We start from the raw sequence: 21,962 nt of genomic DNA, 5'->3' as shown, positions 1-21,962 counted from the left end.
AGGACATACATTCAAACTTAGTTTCCTCAACCAGTCAATTCCCCCCCCCCCGCCCGCCCCCCTTCCCTGCCAAATAAGCAAGGTAAATGCTCTAGGTTAAGACTTAATTGACAAAACCTAACGCAGTATATGTACTTTGATTTGGCTGAATTAGGATGTAAACAACTTGAACAGACATTTTAAAACAATCTGGATAGTTTGGAGATGGGTTAATTAATAGATGACTCTAAAATGCTAATTTTATTAGGTATGAGACTGGTATGCAATTATGTAGGAAAATGTCTCTTTTTTTAAGGAGATGCACATAAAGTATGCCAGAGTGAAAAAACAGATGTCTGGGATTTGCTTTAAAGCACTTCAGTAAAGAACAAAAGAAAAAGGATAGATTTTTTTTTTTAAGTGTGGCAAAATATTGAGAAATGTTAAATCTGGGGAATTCTCTCTACTTCTACTAATGTCTGAATATTTCTGTGATAAAATTTTTTCTTCTAAAGTGAAGAAAAAAGAGAGTGGGCAAGAAGTATGATAAAGTCTATACTAAATTCGGTTAACATGCCCAGTCAGGGTCAATGTTAATTCTTTATTGCTTCTACAATGCACAAGATTTCTTTCTTTCTGTCTGTCTTTCCCTTGTGTCCCACCCTCCACCCCCACACCTTTCTTCCTTCCCAACCTCCCTCTCTCTCTCTCCCTTTAGACTGTCTTCCCCTTAACAAGAAGTCTTGGACCACCTCATGCTTTCAGTAGCTTTAATAAGACCTGTTCACTTAACAATATCTATTAAAATCTTACCTATGTAAACACATACAATCTAACGTCTACCATTTAAAAATAATTTTAAAGCAACAAAAATGGTGGCACTCTGCATTACAGGTTAAGAAGGCATCATCTGATGAAACGATCAGAACTTGCTGGTCAAAGGCAGAAATGAAATTGCACAGTGCCTTACATGCTAAATGTTATTTAGTAATTTAACAATTTATTTCCAAAACAAACTAGTTGCCCGAGCATTCCCTTTAGTCTGATTCACACATTCAACTATTAATTTCTCCAGGCTTTTTCTTTCTCCAAGTACAATGAGGCAGATTGCTATCTAATCTGACCACATTACAGGGTTATCATGAGGTACAGAAAACAAGATTCAGATTCTGAAATAATGTCCTCCAGACTTCTGAAAAAGAGGAAACTGGAACTGAAATGCTCTTCTTTCTAAACCTGTTCCACAGATTCCAAAGGAGGCTGACTGCTACAGCTTCAGAAGAAAAGGATTGTTATAACCGAAGCCCTCCAAAAAGAAAAAAGATTCTTGCCCACATCAGGATAGTATAAAATCAGTATTCCTATAAAGACGGTATAATCCTAAACAATTCAATACAATGTCCATCTTATCCACCACCATGGACCAAAGTGTCACCTAAAATGATATAATGCCAACTGCTTGGACTAGTAGCAATTCTATTGAAGGCACTGAATAAATATTAATTCATTCTCCTCCAACTCACAGCATTAGTAGAATTCAGGGCTAAAGACAAAGAGAAAAAATGTACACAAATGAACTTGAAACTGACCTTGGGCACATTGACTTATGAACTTAGAATAATCTTTTTTTTTTTTAATTTTATTTATTTATTTATTTTTGGCTGCATTGGGTCTTTGTTACTGTGAGCAGGCTTTCTCTAGCTGCGGTGAGCGGCGGGCTACTCTTCGTTGTGGTGCGCGGGCGTGCGCAGGATTCTCATTGTGGTGGCCTCTCTTGTTGCAGAGTATGGGCTCCAGGCGCCCGGGCTTCAGGAGTTGTGGCTCAGGGGCTCCGGAGCACAGGCTCAGTAGTTGTGGAGCACAGGCTTAGTTGCTCTGCGGCATGTGGGATCTTCCCGGACCAGGGCTCGAACCTGTGTCCCCTGCATTGGCAGGCGGATTCTTAACCACTGCGCCACCAGGGAACTTAGCACAATCTTAAGATGACTCTAAACGTAAATCTACCTTACAAGAAAGCAATTCCACCCCTAAGTAGCTACCCCAAAGAATGAAAACATAGGGGCTTGATGACCTCTACAAACCCTGTGTGTGATTTAAGACAATTCCATAGCCAATATTAAATGTAAAATAGACCAGAGAAAAACTTGTAAGTGTATCCACATGCCCCGCAAATAAACACACTATTGTGTTTTGGTTTTTTTAAAGGTCTATTTCCTCTATCACTCTCCTCCCTATGTATATTATTCCTGGAGTAGCTCACAAAGGAATCCCTTCCATCCAGAGAGTTGCCTCTAAACAAAGCCTTTCTCCTTTGAGGTAGAATTGAGGAAAGTACTGACTCTCCTGAAACCCAGCACTCTACCATCCTCACCAGAGTGATAGAATTAATAATGTATCAAGGACTTATGATTTACCAGGAACTGTGATAAGCACTTTACATACATTATTCTCTGTATCCCCATTTTAATGAGGCTTTAAAAGTTGAGCAATTTGTCCAAGTAACCAACATGTCACAGATCTAAACACAAGCTGTGGCCCTGGAGCTCCACACTCAAGCCCACTATATCACCCATGCAGTAACAGGTCAATTGGTTTTTACTGGTAAATTTACTCAATACTTCTACAGTTTAGTCATTCCCCCCTACCCCCCCCACCCCAAAATTTAACTATCCTTTTGGGAAATAACTAATTCTGTAATTCTGAAAAAGATTTCCTCAGGTCTGGAATGAGTCTGAATCCAAACTCTTCTAAAGCCATCAAACTGAATGACTCATCTTAAAACTACATATGACAATGACACATACTTCACACTTAGGAACCATTTTTTAAGTAAAGGGAAACAATGCATTCTATATAAGAAATATCATTGCACTTGTAAATCGGGCCTAAAACGACTTGCTTGGGAAATACAGGAAATTTCACAATTCCAGGTGTGGATTATTTACAATGCCCAGGCCAATCACTGTTCCAGGAAAGCACAGCCTACAGCCATTAATCTCTCTCCTGAGCATGTGTAAGTCAGGCCCCTGATTTACTTACACAAAGAAAATCTGTCTATATAATAGGTGTTAATCAGCTTAACACCTTGTAGCCTCCTCACTAATTGAGGACTCTCCTCAATTAGGAGAGTTAAACATTATTTCAGGCTCTCCTGGGGAAGTAGGGCATCCACAACTACAGCATTATGAGTCAGGGTTCACAGAATGCAATCCTTCAAATCTTCACCCAAACTGAAAAGCATATCAGCAAATCTCCTAATGCCTACAAAAGAGTAAGAAGGGGAACATGGTAGTGACATAACAAAAAGGCATGTTCTCTCTTTCAACAAGGAAAAAAAAAGTAATTACAAACTCCACGAAAAATAAAAATACCATCCAAAGATGAAGGAATTTAAAATGCGGCATTAATTTGAACAATTTACTCAGCTAAAGAGTTCATCTGTCCTGATCAATATGAAATTTCTCAAGTGGTAATTGGGTTGACTTTGAACCCATAGAGGAGAAATGAAACCCTAAACACTATTTTGCTTCCCAATCAAAATAATGTAAATAATGTTTATTGGTTTTTCAGCTTTCATTATCAATTAAAAGACAAAGCTTTCAAGGGCACAGATGCTTATAAAATAAAATGTACTATCAATCTGGACAATTTAAAACTAAAAGCAGAGCTAACAGTTGGAGGGTAGAGGAGAGAGAAGTGGAAAAAGAGTAAGGATAATTATACTATTGTATTAGACTATGAAAAGTTGATGGAAGTTTTTTAAAATTTAATATTGATTATATAATTAATATGGTACATTAATTTAAAATACCTTATTATAAAGATATATAAATGTTAAAGATATTCAAGTTTATAAAATAAAAGGAAATAACATAAACATCAAAACTAAATAGACAACGTAAAAGAATATACTATATGATTATTTTTAAATAAAAATCAAAAGCAGGCAAAACAAATCCATGGTGTTAAAAGTCAGAATAGTGGCAGGCTTTGAGGGAGACAGCAGCTGAAAGGGGACAGGAGGGCCTTCTGGAGAGCTGGTATTGTTGTTGCTTGATCAGTTACACAAGTGTGTTCACTTTGTGAAAATGCATTGAACTGTACTAATAATGTCTGCCCTTTTCAGTTTGTTATACTCTAATGACAATTTTTAGAAAGAACAAAACGGGGAGGGGAAGGAAGGTGAGAAGAAATATAAGTAAATCAGATTCAATAAGTCTAATGCTGATAAATTTGGAAGCCAGGGAATACACCTATTATTTACAAGAACTAAAACAAATATTGTCTTTACACATGACTTTAATATTCTGTCCACGCTTATGACTTCTGATAGCCCTAAGCAAACTAAGGATTCACACTCAGACTTCTATTTAGTTTGAGCAATTAGAGCTGCCTGCTCAATACACATCTGTTTCCTTTAAAATATGTGCTAGTCCTGGACCAGGCTCCACATGAATTTGATTTTTTTTTTTTTTTTTTGGACTACTAAAAGATTAAACTGCTATGACTAAACATTTAAACAAGTGAGCTATTTGGTATATATTAAAAATAGAGCTCCATTTAGGATTTCCCCTAGCTTACCACTTGTACTGTGTGTTAAAATTAAAAAGGACCACATCAGGGAGGTAAGGAGCTGAAAAGGAAAATGTAACAAATAATAAAAACAGCTCTGTAATTGCTAGAATGTTACTACAAAGGGCAGTTACCTATCCTAACCTAATAATTAGCAACAATAGAAAACATATGTAAATAATAAGACTACAAAATATCTTTTGTAATTGTCACTGATGATGTTGTTAACTATTATAATTGATTATCCTACCAGAAATTACCCTGGATGCAGTGTCAATATCCAGAAATAGTTGAAAAATCATACCTCCAAAAAATCTTAGAATTGAAATTTAAAATTTCTTCACCCCGTAAATTTTCATTAATCTGATATTTAGATTCCTTTGTAAAAAGACCCAGTTTTAATGTTTTATCAAATTCAAATCTAATTGATTAATGCAAAGGGACCCCAATCAAAATGCCAACCATTGTTCTAGAAAATGACTAATGACTCCAGAGTATATGTAGAAATGTAATCAGATGTAAATAGCTATAAAAATTCTAAAAATGAAAAGTAATGACAAAGAATCTGCCTGAATATTAAGACCTATAAAAATACACTGAAATAGCACAGCACCATTGCCAGAAGAGGCAATCAATGGAACAAAAGTCTTAACAACAGACTCAACAATCTGATGGAATTTGGACACAGCACTCAAATCAGTAAAGATAGATGATTTAATAAATTATGTTGTAACAACTGGCTAGCCTTTTGCTTAAAAAAAAAAAGGCTCCCTAACATCCCCAGACTTTTTTCATTTCTTATTAATATGGAAATTTACAACACACACTTTACACTAACTTTAATTACAGATGGATCAAAATGCTAAAAAGTCAAAGATCTAAAATGGGTTGCAAGTTAAGAGGGTGAAGCAGCTAACTCAGTGTGTGGATCCAGCTGTGTGGGAACTGTAGTGAACTAGAAAACATCGTGCTTCCCCAACTTTTTTTTTTTTTTTTTTTTTTTTTAACATCAAGTCTCTCTGGGGCAAGCTGACAAAGCAGATATCTGCAGGAGGAAATCAGGTGGGAGTTCTGGAGTTCTGGTTGAGGAAAGCAACATCTTGGCACACCTGAAAAGTACTAATGGCACACCACTTGGGAAGTTTTGAATTAGAAACCTCATGACTTCTCAAAAAGAGGAGTAGCTATTCAATTCCATCTGAATGTGGCTATTTTGAAGAGAAGATGGAAGTCTAGATCATTATGTAAAAATCATTGGTAGATATATTTTTTTAGAACACTGTGAGAGACCAAACAAAACCCATCTGTTGACCAGATCTGCCCCATAGGCCACCAGCTTACAAGTTCTGATTAAATGCAAAAAATGAAACCTTTCAAGTGCCAGCAGAGAACACATGACATTATTTTCTCAATCTTGGAGTAGGAAAGACCTTTCTAAGCACAATCAAAACCAGAATCTATAAAAAAGACATTTAACTACATAAAAATTTAAAACTTATGTGTAACCAAACATTATGAATAAGCCTAAGAAAACGGATGATAACAGCTTCCCCTCTGGCTCTGGCAGAATGTGGACTGTTGCAGCCTGGGTCACATGCTTTCCTCTGTGGGGGAGGAGAGTGTACCAAGTTTAACAACAGTACCAACAGGACCACCTGGAGTACAGGAAGAATTTCCTAAATGAACCAGAAAGGAGGAGGAAGTAGGAAAGCATCAGAATGGTCCAGAATTACAGTCACCATCATCTATTACTCAAAAAATATTAAGTTTGAGTCTACATGTCTCATACTTTCATATATATGTATCTGAGCATCTAATAGTATAAATAAAAACTGATCAGTGATATTAAGAATTCCTTCTGGATAGCAAATGGGTTATTCTTAATAACTGCTTCAGAATATAAATATGCTCCCCTCAACCAACCCTGGTCATGTACTATATGCAAGAACTACACATAAATAGTTGGAGGGAGAGATGTGAAAGTCATAAAATGTAACTGACAGAATTCCCTCTTTCAAAGCTCTCATGATAAGGCGGATTTCATCATGATATCTGTTTCAGTACAAGCTGAATACGTGTACATTTTCCCAGATCAGTGTAATCTGGACCAGTACCTTGAACAGAGAACTAAGATGCTGATCTAACATCACAACCACATGTTAAAGAAATGAGTTAAGAGAGTAGTAGATTTAAAGAAAATATGTAGCCAGTCTAATAGGTTTGACTTCATGTAGAGAAAACAGAAATTTTCACACATTTTCCTGCACCAGAGAGTCATAAGTCACAAAAATAAAAAGGACCAAACTTATTCTTCGAACAATAGATTATAAAATTAAATATTATCACATCCTTGCATCGTGGATTTCACGGTTACCTGTTGCCGCTGCTGTTGACTCTTTCGGTAAATGCCATTGCTGCCAGTCAGTGGAAAGCGACGAGTCTATTCATCTGAAAGAGACACAGCAGCTTGTGAACATTAGCCTGTAAGTAAACTCATAGGTACACCTGACCTGTAAGAAATCTTATTGGACACAGAATTCAAAGTTCCCATTCGAATAAGAGAATGGTTCTTCACCAACTCTCAAGTTGCGTGAACAAACCGGCCAGCATATATCAAAGGCCAAATGCACTTTTGGCCAAATGCACTTTTAATTTTAAGGCTGCTACTCAAAGCAATTTCAGCCAGGAAAAAATGTGCACAAGTTTATCATGAGGAGGAAGAAAGGAAATAACATTTCCCCAGCGTCTACTTTGTGCCAAGCATTGTGTTAAGCCCTTTAAAAATGACATTTCATGTAAACATTACAGTACACTTGCAAGGTATATACTAATACACCATATACCAAATACCCCATTTTATATATAAGAAAACTGAAACTCAGTTGTGTCAACAACCTCACTAGAGCCAAAAGGGAAAATGGTGAAAGAGTATGGACAAGAAAGAAAATTAATAGTTGATCTTCACATAAGAATTCAACACTAAATAAAAAAGTGGGCCCAGTTTAAGAGCCAATCTTGAGATTTTACTTCCACTCATAAAAGGTACTTAACCCCCAAAGCAATTCTGGAGCATTCTCTCAAAACAGTACTGGTTTTAAAAAGTTGTTATCCAACCTGGGCAGATGGCCTTGGTACTATCTTGTGTATCTCTAGAAACAACCTCTCTCTCTATGATTAACACTATCAACAGCTGTTTCCTTTTCCCTTTCTTGTATGTATTTGTAAATTTACTGCTCTTATCCTAACTTGCTTTAAATAGTTTCTATTTTTTCAAACATCCTTAAGGCAAAGGGTATGTTACCAAATTATCTTAGTACCAATTTAACAAACTATTTGGTACAAATGGAAACATGATGTTAAATTTGTAACAATTTTAGTTTGTCTGCTACTTTAAGAGGCTGTTATACTTCTTGCCTAAGGCTGAAGAAACACTGAATAGAGTCCTTCAGCTCTACTCTGCCTCTTGATAAGGTCTTTTATCTCCCCCTCCATGAAATTAAAATTGCTGACTTGCTGACTACAATGTTTCATATTAGTAGATACCACTTGTCACTCTATCTCCTCCCCCAAAAGAATGCAACACAGATGCTACAAATATTCTAATTAAACTCACACTAGTAGAGCTCTAAAATTTTCAGGGTCAAACATGCTTTGGAGTAGGCCACTTCTTCAACTGGCTATAGTGGCCCTAGGCAAGTTTCCTAAACTCTCCAACTCAAATCCCAGTCACCTCCCCCTCACTATCCCCCTTTACTCTCTCACTTTCCCTCTCTCAAACATATGATAATTTTTAAGTTATTATTAATTTATTTTATTTTGGGCTGCATTGGCTCTTTGTTGCAGCCGGCGGGCTTTTCTCTAGTTGTGGCGAGCGGGGGCCGTTCTTCATTGTGGTCCGCAGGCTTCTCATTGCGGTGGTTTCTCTTGTCAGAGAGCACGGGCTCTAGGGGCTCAGGCTTCAGCAGTTGTGGCGCACAGACTCTAGAGCGCAGGCTCAGTAGTTGTCGCTCACGGGCTAGTTGCTCTGCAGCATGTGGGATCTTCCCGGACCAGGGCTCGAACCCATGTTCCCTGCATTCACAGGCAGGTTCTTAACCACTGTGCCACGAGGGAAGCCCATCAAACACACACTTTGGGGGGGGGCGGGGTGCACACTGCGAAGCTTGCAGGATCTTAGTTCCCCGACCAGGGACTGAACCTGCACCCTCGGCAGTGAAAATGCAGAGTCCTAACCATTGGACCACCAGGGAAGTCCCTCAAACACATACTTCTGTTTCTCCTTCTTCCCCTGTCTTTCTCTACCCTCCTTTCCCTCCCCCTTCCCCCACCTCCTCTCTCTCTCTTTCTCTCTCAACATGCAGGGCTGGCCCACAGCAAATTATCAATAAGATAGTAGGCATTTGCTTTGGCATTAATCTTCTTAACGCTGTAAAGCCTTCTCAAGAGTCCATGATGGCAGTCCCCAACACAGCCCTCCCAGTGAGGACGGCCCACCTGCTTGCGGCCCAACAGCACCCATCTCAGGGCAGATTGGTGGAGAAAGGAGGGCAGCAAGGGAGGGGGCGGGGGGGCTGTTGAGGGATGTCAACCTGACAGAGTGGTCCTGAGTTCCCTTGTTTGCTCATTTACTCACTGAGCCAACAAATATTTCCTGGGTATCTACTGTAAGAATAAGAGAGTGAAGGAAATAGGCACTTGCCATGCTGAGTTTACAAACTACAGGAGGTAAGCAACAATGAAACATAATATATAGATGTTAGACTTTAAAAGGAGAAAAACAAAGTGAACAGTATAGAGTGCCAGAGAGGAAAGGAGGTAAGGTGTTACAATTTTATATAGAGTGGTCAGAGAAGGAGACATTTGACCAAAGGCTTAAAGGAAGTGAGGAGCAAACCAGGCAGAGCTGTAGTAAATGAGGTCTAGCACTCTAGGTGATAATGATGTGTCAATTGTAACAAATGTACCACCCTAGCAGGAGTCAGCTAGGGGTGGGGATGACGACAGGGAGGTCTACGGGAAATCTCTATACCTTCCACTCAATTTTGCTGTGAATTTAACTGCTATAGATAGATAGATAGATAGATAAATAAATAAAGCCTGTTTTTTAAAAAATGGTCCTAGGAACTGACAAGGCCAAGACTGAAGGAGTCAGCTGAATCCCTGGCTCTCACTACTGGTTTCTTGGGTGGGTGAATGAAGTACAAAGTGAAAGAGACGTATCCTCTGAGGCATCTGGCCCCTGGGCACAGCCAGGGACTTGTGTGTACAATTCAAATTCATAACCTTGTATGGTGGCTCAGTCCTTTCCACAGAGGCAAGGGCAAGTAGGCTATATCACCAGATTATTGACTCTTACGTCTCACAGGAAAGACCAAATTCAGCCTATGAAAGTCTGCTTAGATGCTGATGTACGTATGATTTGCACAGCTGTACAGAGTAGCCACACAACTCAGATATAAGGTTAGTTAGGTTAGAATGGAGGCCTACTGTAGTCAGGAAGTTATAACCCTAAACTACTGCTAAGAAAGGCAATTAGTATATGCTTCAGTTAATGTCTCCTTCGAAAATCTTTCTTAAAAAGTCACATTTGTACAAGGAGGTCTGTGCAATAAAATGTTGTTTATAATAGCAAAAAAAAAAAGTGGTAACGACCTAATATATATAAACACAGAAATGGTAAATAAATTATGGCACATGAGACACAATGAAACATCAAAAAGAATAGGTTTATCCAAACAAGATGCTGAACAAAATGTACAATGTGAGCCAATTTGTTTGAAAAGAAAATGCTTTCCTTTTATATTTATGCATAACATACACACAAACACACACACAGAGAACCAAACTGTTAATAGTGGCTTCTCTGGAAAGGGGCACTTTCATCTTTTATTCTATATGCTATGAATCCTTTATTACCTGTGTAAACATTTTTTTTCCTAAATATAAGGGTTGGGGGGGATGTACTGGCCCATAAATATTGAAATCAGAAGGTCTTCCTGAAGTTTTCATACATTTTTATATTATTCTCACCAGATTATAAAGACAAAGCAGAATAAAAAATGGGGGAGGGGGGCAGTTTAAAATCCTCCCGTTAAAAAAAAGCAGTTAAGAATCCAACTTGGCTCTATATTAAAAACAGAGTAGGGACTTCCCTGGTGGTCCAGTGGTTAAGACTCCGCACTCCCAAAGCAGGGGGCCTGGGTTCAATCCCTGGTCAAGGAACTAGATCCTGCCTGCCTTAATGAAGATCCCATGTGCTGCAACTAAAACCTGGCACAGCCAAATAAATAAATAACATAACATAACATAGTGCTATACAACAAAAAGAGAATAAGTTCAAGTGAGACAGGTGATCACTTTGGGCAAATTAAGCCCTACCAGCCTCAATGCTCCCATCTGTAAAATGGAAAACAGCCTAATTTACAGAGTTTCTGAGAAGAGTGCTTTATAAATCTAGCTAAAATGCCCAGCACACTGACACATCATGGGCATTCAATACATAGCAGTTCTTATTTAAGTCAGCAATGTCTATCTTACTTTTTATGTAAGTGAAACAGACTATGCTTCATGACTGTACCTTGCCAGATCTATTTAAGTGACCCTTCATAGTCCTTCCAGCCTCTTGCAATGCAAATTTATTCAGAAATAAAAATGTCATGTACATCAAACTACTTTTCTCCCCAAAATAGGTAAAACATTTCAAGTAAAAAAAAATTTTTTTAATGTTTTATAGATATTTATGCCATATACATATATAATTACAAGGAAAGAAAGAGGAGGAATACAGAAAAAAGATTCCGGATATTTTCAAATATTCTGTTCTAGGTCATTAAGTGCTCCCAAACCTAGCACATTCTGGGAAACCTACTCTCAGGAGTCTTTGTGACATGCTTGTTTAAAGTCCTGCTTTGCAACCTACTAGGTATATAACCTCAAGAAAATCACTGTTCTCCCCCAAGGTCTCAGCCTTTTCTCATCAGTAATATGGGGCTTCCTGGGGTTGTTGTAGGGTTAAATAAAATGGGTGTAATGTTTTTAGCACAATGTCAAGCTCATGGTGAGCACTCAGTCAATGGTTGTAGTAGTTGTTCTGGTTATCTTTTTGCCAACCAAAGCACATGCTAGGGACAATCCATACATTAGAGAAGCTTTTCAACTGGACAAACAGCGCTAAGCAGGTCTCAAAGCCCCATGACCATGACCCAGTTTCCAAAGGAGAATATTAGAAAAATAACTGTCCAGAGACCAGAGGATGTCTGGACTGGTCAGTAGTCCCTGGTCAGATCTCCTTCCTCTTTTCCACATACCCTCCAGGAATAACAGTCTCTTGGTAACTGGCAACGTGTCATGGGTGAGTCATGGGTCATACACTGTTTTCATCTGAATTCTCCAGAACTCTACCCCAAGCATCCCACAATCTCCCAGGGCCCCAAACTAACCTGAACACCTACAATTCCTTTAGCTCTCCAGTGCCACATGAAGCCCATATGCCTAGAAATTCATAATGGAACATGATTTCCCCAACTACCTCTTCTCCACTTCAAATCCTTGTTCTAGGGGGCTCTGGTGCTGCCCCCAGACTCAAGTACACATCCCACACCTTGTCAGCTCCCTCCCATCATTCAGGTCTCAGCTCAAATGATTAATTCTCAAAGAGGTCTCCCCTGAATACAGCAGCTAATGTAGCACTGCTGTGCCCTCCTGCCAACCCATGCTCTATTCCATTATACTCTATAGGGATTCAGAATGTGCCTAGCTGCAAGTAACAACTGCTTAATTAATAGAGGTTTCTACTTCTCCTATAGCAAGTCTAGAGGAGGGTGGCTACTGGTATAATTTTAGCTGTTCAGTGAGGCCATCAGGAATTCTGGCTCTTCCTGCTCGGCCATATTTAGCATGCTGTCTTTACGCTTGTCATTTCATGGTACATAAAGGTTGCTGCCATAACCAGACAGCTTTTCAACATGCAAGGCAGGTAGAAGATGAGAGGAGGAAGGTGTGGCTATGTCAGCCACATCTCTCTCCTTTTGTCAGGAAAGGAATCCTTCCCCAAACCTATCTAAAAACCAGAACTAGGTCACGTGGCCTCCTCCAGCTGCAGGTAAATCAGGATACAAACTGTTGTCACTGGCTGAGAGCAAACATGATCTATCACCTAAGGCTGGGCACAATGTAATCCCACACACAATCAAGGTTCTCTTAGCAACAAAAAAATGGTAATTAGCCCTGGGGAAGAAAAGGACAGTGTTGGCCACACTTATCTTTTCATAGTACTTACCACTATCTGAAATTAACTTATGCTAAGTCAATAAATACGTTAATGTTTATAATGTTTATAATGTTTATAATGTTTATATCTCCTCAAGAGATATAAAGAGATATCTCAGAATGCAAGCTGTGTCCAGCTTTACATATATATACTCCAAGCCTATATTTTAAAATAATTGACTGTCAACTTTCTCACAGTAGGCAGGTATTATAGATACTGGAATATAGTAAGGGTAGTCTAGATTATGCTATAGTGGCAAATTAACCCCCAAATTTCATGGCTTGATAGCACAAAAACTTATTTCCTGATTATTCTTTATGCCCATTGCATATTGCAGGGGGGAGGGGAGGGGTGTAAGAAGGAGGCAGGGAGTTTTCTCCACACTGAGAAACCTAAGCTGGAAAAAAGCCAAGTTGGAAGCTCCACTATCTCAAAATGTGGCTGCAGGGTTTACTATAGTAAAAAATAGAGGTGGAGGGTCTCATAAGAGCCAATTAAATGCTTCAGTCCGGGAATATATGTTACTCACATAGACAGCCCACTGGACAGAATTAGTCATATGATTCTGTATAACTTAAGGAGGCGGAGACACATGGGAGAGCGCATGATGTTGGTAGTAAATATTTAAGCCTCATTCCCCATGGAATGGTAAGATTATCATACTATGCATCATCGCCATTTTAGAACTTAGACCCATTAAAGAAGTTTCTTGGAATGAACTCAAAGTTAGGGATACTCAGTAAAGCAATTATTTCATCTTATAAGGCAATACTTACCATTAAAAAAAAATTATTTTTTCCTTCAGGAGTAACAATAGGAAATATTTATGTAGCACTTATGTACTGCTTCAAGCACTTGCCAAGTCTTATTACCTTTAATCTACCCAACTACCCAGTAAGGGAGATACTACAGTATTGTTAACTCCATTGCATAAAGGAATGGAAAAATATTGGGAGCCAACTCTCCATGGGTCATTTCTGCATATTGTACAAGCAGAGGCACCAACTGCCTTTGTTCCAGACAATCTTTAAAGATACTTGTATAGAGAACAGCCTTGAAAAATATAATGTCTCCTTCTAGACCAAAGGGCAGCAGGTTTACTATCTAGTATAATCAAGATAATGTCTCCCTCTGGAACAAAGGGCAGTCATGCTTACTGCCCATTATAAAAGATTAGGATTCCCTAAGATCAGGATTTCTCTCCTTAATATAATCCACTGTGTTTTGCAGGTAAAGTCTGACTCTCTCCACATCTCCCCTCTTTGGAAAATGGGGCTTAGGGAACCGGTGTAAGAAAATGGTGATACTCTAGCCACAGCTATTATTATGAATAAGAAACCCATTTCCAAGAGTCCATGAAACTGTGGCAGGTTAGCTTGTTACCTTGAAAGCAGGGTAAAATCTCAGAGCCTTAACAGTTCTTGACAAGAAGTTAAGTAATTTGCCTAAGGTCTGACAGCTAGTAGGTGGCATATTCAAGATTCAAGCCCAAGCTGTCTGGCTTAGAAACCATGCTTTTAAATTCTCTGCTATACTGCAGTAGTCCTCAAAGTGTAATCCCAGAACTAGAAGAATCAATATCACCTGCAAACATGTTACAAGTGCAAATTCTTGGGCATTACCCCAGACCTACTGAATCAGAAACTTGGGGAGTGGGGGAGGAAGAGACACATCTGTGTCTTAAAAGCCTTCCAGGAGATTCTGATGCTTATTATAAGTTTGAAAAACACTGCCATATGCATATATTCTGCATATATTCACTGTATCTATAAGATAGAACAAAATGGTATGAGTATATCCTGATTTACATAGGGATGTGAACTGACCTTTCATAACTTGAATAATAGATTTGAAGCACTAAGGGAGAAGGCTCCTAAGCCCTTGCATTTAATTTTTAGGAAGGTAGGGAATCTTTATTTGGTGCAAATAAATACCACATGTCTGTTTAATACGTCTGCATATTCTCCTTTGGAGACACAAATATATGTCCATAATGCTAAATGAAAATACCTGCTTTTTTATTCCCATAATGATTAGAAAGAATTACTTAGCCAAGGAGAAACACTATTTATATTTGAGAGTCACGCTGTAATTCTTGAAAAACAGGAAACCACATATCAACACAGCCAACACAGTGTACCACAGTAGAAAGGGCAGCAGGCTTTGAGTCACAGAGTCAAGTCACTTAACTTCTTCAACTCAATTTCCTGATTTTAAAATGGAGAATGAACTCCAACTTCAGAGGTACAATTAGGCCTAAATGATATGTCACATGAAAGCCATTGGTAAACAGCTTTTGTGCTACGTGGATGTAAACTCCACCTGCATGGGCTCTTTCTCTGTCTTGATCTGGTGTTATGAGTTTCTCCAAAGCTTAGAGTACTGTCTGGCACATAGAAGATGCTCAATACTTATGAGGTATTGGGAATGAACATGAGGTATTATGTTAATGATGTAATTGATTCCTCTGGGCTCCACTTGTCACAATAATCTCAGTCTTCTAATAGGAAAAAGTCACTTGAACAAGAAATCCTTAGTCATGTTTTAAATGGGGCAGATAATTTAAGAAAATCAGCTGATTTTCGTCCCCTGGAGAACACTACTGAAGGAGCTCTGTCCTAAGGCATAAGACAGAAAGTCCTATTAGCAACCCTCACGGCCTTAGAGCCTCATGGTCTCACATCTATGACAATCTCTTGTGCTCTTGTAAACAGTCAGGAATAAAGGATGTGCACCTACAAAGAACTAAATATTCCACATTTGCTTCTTCACTGTGGTAGAATTTTAATAAATAGATTACAGGGTTTATGTAATCTCTTTTAATGAAATCTAATATTAAATCAGCAAATATTAAATAAGCTACTATTGTGTATAAAAAGAGACTGCTAGAAAACCATTGTCAAATATCGTTTGAGAACAGAAATCATTGTTGAATTTATAATTTAATGAAAAAATATAACTTATTTACAAAACTTTATGTATGGTAAATGCAGTTCCTTAATTTGTACTCTCTCCAACATACTTTCTCGATCTCCTGAAAAATTAGTTAACGGTCTAGTCTTGAAATAGGGGAACTTTGGGCTTTTAGCTTCAACAGACAAATCTAAGATAGCAAACGAATTCAAGTTGAAGGATAGCGTTCAGTGTAGAGCTGCAATAGTAAGGAGAATATCCCAGCTATGTTGCTATACCTTAAGGGACATCTGCAGAGTGTATTGTCCCCTGTGTATGTCTTATAATAATTCAGATATTTATATATAAATTAGTTCTACCTTTTAACAAGTAGCACAGTCTATCTCAAGATTTGGAATTTTAACAGTCAACTAACTTCATAAAAGATTATGCAAATTTGTTTGATGAAAGAGCACAAATTACAGAGTTGAACGTGAAACTCCTTTCATTTGCTTCTTTAAAAATCTGGGGCTTCCCTGGTGGTGCAGTGGTTAATCCACCTGCCAATGCAGGGGACAAAGGTTCGATCCCTGGTCTAGGAAGATCCCACATGCTGCAGAGCAGCTAAGCCTGTGGGCCACAACTACTGAGACTGCACTCTAGAGCCCACGAGCCACAACTACTGAGACTGCATGCCACAACTACTGAAGTCTGCACGCCTAGAGCCCGTGCTCCGCAATGAGAAGCCCGTGCACCCCCATAAAGAGTAGTCCCCATTCGCCGCAACTAGAGAAAGCCTGCATGCAGCAACGAAGACCCAGTGCAGCCAAAAATAAATAAATATTTTTTTAAATATGGAAAACAAGTTTGCCTTTCCTAAGCTTTTTTTTTAACCCATCTTTTCAACTCCCAAGGCAATATAACTTCAACTAAACAATCACATTGCTACAGTGATTTATAGAGGTACCTAATAAAGATGCAACTCATATATATATACATATATATACCTTAATCGAACAATACTCTTCCAACATATCCAAAACCAAATTAAGCAAGTATCTTAGTCAATAAAAAAGTTACTTTTAGCTCCACCATGTCCTTGCAAAATTCAGTGAAACCGAAAGGAAACAGAAGAGAAAGCCAGTTTTGACATAGTCTACTTACATTCTCATAATCCCACAATGAAACAGTGACTCCTGGTAGCAAAAAATGCATGAATATTCTGCATCTTATAGGAGAAAGCAATGTTGAAAATCACCTGGGCTTTACTCTTGCCATAAATTCTCAGTCTCTTGATGATTTTTGTATTCTAAATTAATACACTTGAGTCTTAACACATTTTGAGTCTTCAAAATTGTATCTTTATTAAATTGAAGAGTTAAGCAAATGCCAGACACTACAGAAATTCAATTGCTACAGTGAATGAATAAGACATATTAACTCTGATATGTAACAGTTCATTTTCTTCCTGCAAGTGGGAAGCAAAGAGTCCACAGTAACACACCTTTAAGTTCCACATCCATAGTCTCATCATCGCTGTCAGTTCTATTTAGAAAAAGAAAAGAAGGGGGGGTGGGGGGAGGAAGTCCCCAATATCTAAATTCATTTTTTTTCAAAGCCTTGTATCCCACTCTTCAACACCTCTTTGTCTTAAAGTGACCAAATCTGTTCCAAATCATTTCCTTGGTTCCCTCTCCTAAATTAGCTGAATTCAAATTAGTTTTTTAAGTACTAGTTATCTATTCTTTCTCTCCTAGTCTCCTTTCATTCTCGTGGGTCGTTCTCTCCATTCCTCTTCTACATATTTATCTTCAAATAAAATACTTTCGGACACTGGCAAGAGACACCACCTTTAAATGAAAGCAGGCAAACCATCCAGAATTTTCAACTCTCCTGTGAATTTATTTCCAGAATATCCACTCAAGGAACCCTCGCCACTAAAGATGAAAGGCAAGCTAAGGAAATACATTAGACAGAGGAAGTAAACATCGAAACAGGGCATGCCTAGGTATTCTTAAGCCTCTAAGCAGAACTTGACTCCCGAGTCCAAAGGTCTTTCTTTTTCGTGACTTCTATGTCCTCGTGGAGTCTGACAACACGTTGGTCCGGGAGGGGTGTCCCACCACCGCCCGTTCCTTCTGCCACCTCTGCATGACCTTGCTCTGAAATAATCTTGCACAAGCAAAATCCCCCAAATTCTCAGGCCGGTCCCTTGCCTGAGGTTTCTGTGCCTCAATTACTGAGCTCTTCTCACCTTCCAACCGTCTCAGGGAACACTGGGTCTTCGCCTAAACGTACGGTTTCGCCTTTAAAGTTTTAAATCTGTCTGGTTTCTTGATGGTATGTCATCCCTCATCCCCCATCCCCATCCCCGCCTCCAACATGCACCAAGAGGGTTAAGATTACCCCCATCCCACCCTTAAAAAAACAAAACTTCGTCTGTAAGGCCTTCCCCACCCCCACTTCACCTCCCAACAAAGATGAGCTCCCGAAAGATTCGGACACACCTCCACCTCCAAAGCCAAGGGTCTTCCTGGGACAATTTGCACAACAATACGGGGTCTGTGTGTGTAAACTCCTATAAGACTAACCTAGGAGGAAAATATCAAGACCCTTGAAGGTCCCTCGCAGCTTCATTAACGATTCTCCCAACACATTATAAGAAACTATGTTTCCTATAACCCTCCAATTCCTCTCCTTCCTAATTCGCCGACCCCGGCGCTCGCAAAGTCGGAGGGCTAACGTGCGGCAGTCGGAGAATCAAACACCAAGAAAAAATTATCGTCAAGGGAAATTAACCAGTTCCATGTTCTGCAGACGCCGTCTCCCTCTGTGCCAGGAGCAAGCCTCAGAAGGTGCCTCCAACTTTTCTCCTCCCTCTCTAGGGTCTGCGGACCACCGACGCACGCTTCCACCTCAATCACAATTTGATGAGACTGGAACCACCAATCTGTCTCTACTAGACGTGGGGGGGGGGGGGGACTATGACGCGAGGGATGGGAACTCGTAATGGAGGAGAGAAAAGCCCCGCTTTTACTCCCCGAAGAAACTTCTGGGACCCTTCTATTTCGCAACCAGGTTCCAAAATCCGAACATCCTTCCGCAAGACGCGGGGCGCACGGGCCAACGTTTGATTTGGGGGAGGAGGATGGGTCCCTTCCTCTGTTCCCCTCCCCAGTTTTTCTAGACGCTACCTGCCGGGATTTATAAGGGCGGTACGAGCTCTGCGTCTCCTTCGCCCGTTCTCCCCTAAGGTTCCCAGTGGAAAAGCGGGAACGCCAGAGACTTGAGCCAGTGTGCTGGGAAGCCGGCAGCGAGGCGGCAGAGCCTGGGCTTCCCAGAAGTCAGCGACCGCGGCATTTTGGCCAGGATGACCCCCAGCCCGGGGGGCGCAGGGTTCCGCTTACCTTCCAGACCTTTAGTCCTCCAGTCTCGGGTCGTGCGCCCTTGCCGCCTCCGCCCGCCCCTGACCTGTTGCCGTGGGGAAGGCGCGCAGGTGTGGGGAGCGCAGGGCGCTCAGCGGCGGTTACCCGTGGACCCGGTTCCCAACCGTGGAGGCGAGAACGCAGCTGTGCCAACGACTCGCGCAGGCGGCGGCCGAGTGCGCAGGAGCCGCGCGCTCGCCCGCTCGCTGGCTGGCAACCTCTGCGCGCCCGCGGCCCAGGAACGCCCAGGAGGCGAGGCCACGCCCCCAGTAGGTCACGCCCCGCCCCGCCCCGCCACCCCTCCGCGCTCCCCGGCCCCGTCCGGCCCACGCCCTCTAGCTGGCGCCACCCAGATGGAGAGGAACTGCTCGGCCCTCCCCCCGGGACCAGTAGGAGGATCTAGGGCGAGCAGGCTCTCTGGATGGAATACTGCAGTGACCGCACCGGCAGCATGGGTGACCCTCCCCCCGGCTGGTGTGGGACACAAGAACCCTTTCGCTTTACAGCGGGATTAAGCTTAGGGTCAAGTTCTGACTAAAGTGTCAAGGAGTCTTTTTGCAGTCTCTTACACAATTGAAACAGATTCTGTATCCTTTAAAGGAGATAATAACTAACATCTGGAGAGCGTTTTACGGTTTATAAAGGGCTTTTCACACACAGGCCCGTCTCATCTTCGTAACAGCCTTATAAAACAGACACATTATTGCTGCCGTTTCCCAAATAATGAAACCGAAGAGCTGAAAATAAGTATTGTGCCCAATGTCACAAGCTCAAAAGTGGCACGAGAAACCAGGTCTCCCGAATCCAGCCTCCCAGTTCTTGCCCTTCAGCAGCCCAACCCCAGAAAATTCTAGTGGGTATTGGGGCTTTGACAAATATATCCAAAAGCTCATGTCTAGTTGCTACCCGTTCCCCTCTTTGAACATACCAAGGAAAGCATCACTCTGAGTTCTTTGCATCATCTCACCTTCCTCCCTGAAAGAGATGCAGGAAGATTGTATCAAATGGCCCAGATAGGCTTCTTTCCAATATCTTAATGGTTTAAATGAGTGAAATTATTTGGATGAAGAAAATCATCTTATTCGTATGCAATATAATGTAAATGTAAATTAATATAATGTAGGAAAATATCCCCCTTCCGTGCCCTCTCTGCTCTCCCCTTTGTTGTTGTTGCTTTGTCCCTCGTGTCCCTCATTGTCAACATGAACAGTATTTGAAAACCTAAGTGATAGATACTTGCATTTCCAAATTAAATTCTGGGCTGCTTGACTTAATTTCCCATGGACTGTCTTCCAAAATATAACTCTTCTCCCTACTCCCTATGCTCCCACGATGATATTGATTTGATTTACCTTAACAGCTAAAATAATTAAGGTACCCCTGATGAGATCTACTGTTCCTCTAGATGAAAGCTTTGGAGGTCTTCCCTGGGCAGGATGGGACAGCAGTCACCCCTGACAGATGCGAGTTTGTGCACTTCTTAAATGTTTCTAACAGAGATTGATATCTATTTTAATCATAACAAATATTTTAACTTTTTTGTTACGGAATTAATATATTTCATTGTAAAATATATATAAGCCTGGTCATAATTTATAATCTGAAGGTTTTTACCAATCTAAAACTTTTCCTTTGTTGTGTTCCTAATTCCATAACACCTCCTGATACTTTCAAACTGTACTCAATTTAGTAAATGATGTTGACAGTGCAAGTTTGATAATATTACTTTACTGCTTTTGGAGCTGAGGGATGTAATTTTGCAAAAATTTTTTGTTGAAGATGATGTAGCTTTGGTTCAGAGAATAGTTCATTTCATTTATAGGAATATTTTTAAGGCAATGTGCTAGGTGATGGGCCATATCAGTGACAAAGACAGTGCACCTGTTTTCATGAGATTCCAGTGCCTTGCAGATACAAGCAAGTAAATAAACAATTCCAATGCATTCTTCTATTGATTAATTTCTTGAAATGGAAATATGTTATTTTAAAACACTTAAATAAAAACCAATTTTCTCATAATAAATAAAGAAAAAACAGTCATTCTAGTGAGTTTTTTTTTAAAGTTGCTTTTCTGCCTTTTCTCCAGGTCACATTGTATAACCAGTTAATAAGCAGGCTATTTTAAATAGTGATTATACCATATCCAAATTTTTTTTAATTTATGACATAAAAGAAAGTAATTATGCAAGAGAGATACCGATACTTCACTTTATTAGCTACACTTTCCTCTATCTTCTTCATTATAGGAATTCTTTAGTTACATATTTTAGCTCACTCAATGAAATTCTAGCACTTTCTTCATCTTGACAACCTAGTCACTTTTATTTCTGATTATGTTTCTGCTAAGGTGAAGCATTTCTCTGACATCAGTGATCTTTTCTACAACAGAACTGAAAAAAAAATTGTTTTCCCTTTTTAATACAACTATGGTACTTTATCAGCTACCTCTTCATGTAAGGACTCCTGAGATGTTACCTGACAATTTTCAGTCATGATTCTACTTAAATTTTGAAGACAAACAAGTGAACCCCCAGGAACTCACAGAAGCTCATAGGTGGTATTCTCAGAGCTCCTGAACTGTACAAGGGGGCAGAAACACATGTTAAGGTTGAGACTGGGGGGAAATGTGCCTGCATCCCAACCCTGAGGCTGCTTGCTTGTGCAGACTGCAATATTCCTAAACTCTGCTGTCAGCAAGACCTAAGTATTTTAAACCAGCAGTTTAAATTATGTTACTCCAAAATTACTGCATGTATCTATCAAAGGGAATGAATTTCTTCAAAGTGTAAACAAATCCTAACCAAACTGGCAAATAAATCCTAACC

The 21,962-nt window shown here is 39.9% G+C and overlaps 1 protein-coding gene across 7 annotated transcripts in view; it reads right to left on the bottom strand.

The window, feature by feature from the left end:
- AFF1 (ALF transcription elongation factor 1) overlaps window positions 1–19,380 on the bottom strand; it is a 216,006-nt gene extending 196,626 nt beyond the window's left edge. For 4 of the 7 annotated variants that reach the window (XM_059066399.2, XM_067036025.1, XM_067036019.1 and 1 more), the window contains exons 1-2: window positions 19,120–19,366; window positions 6,926–6,999 (exon numbers count right to left, since the gene is read on the bottom strand). In XM_059066399.2, the coding sequence (XP_058922382.1) occupies window positions 6,926–6,963 (38 nt within the window). In that variant the 5' untranslated portion in view covers window positions 6,964–6,999; window positions 19,120–19,366. Of the gene's footprint in view, window positions 1–6,925; window positions 7,000–19,119 lie in introns of all 7 variants that reach the window. The other 3 variants (XM_067036018.1, XM_067036026.1, XM_067036020.1) reach the window with 1 other exon arrangement.
- Between the last annotated feature and the right edge of the window lie 2,582 nt (window positions 19,381–21,962).

The sequence above is a fragment of the Kogia breviceps genome, chromosome 6 (assembly GCF_026419965.1).
Source record: "Kogia breviceps isolate mKogBre1 chromosome 6, mKogBre1 haplotype 1, whole genome shotgun sequence".
NCBI classification, from domain to species: domain Eukaryota; kingdom Metazoa; phylum Chordata; class Mammalia; order Artiodactyla; family Physeteridae; genus Kogia; species Kogia breviceps.
Note: the sequence above shows the minus strand (reverse complement) of the source record. Positions and strands in the feature narration are given on the sequence as shown.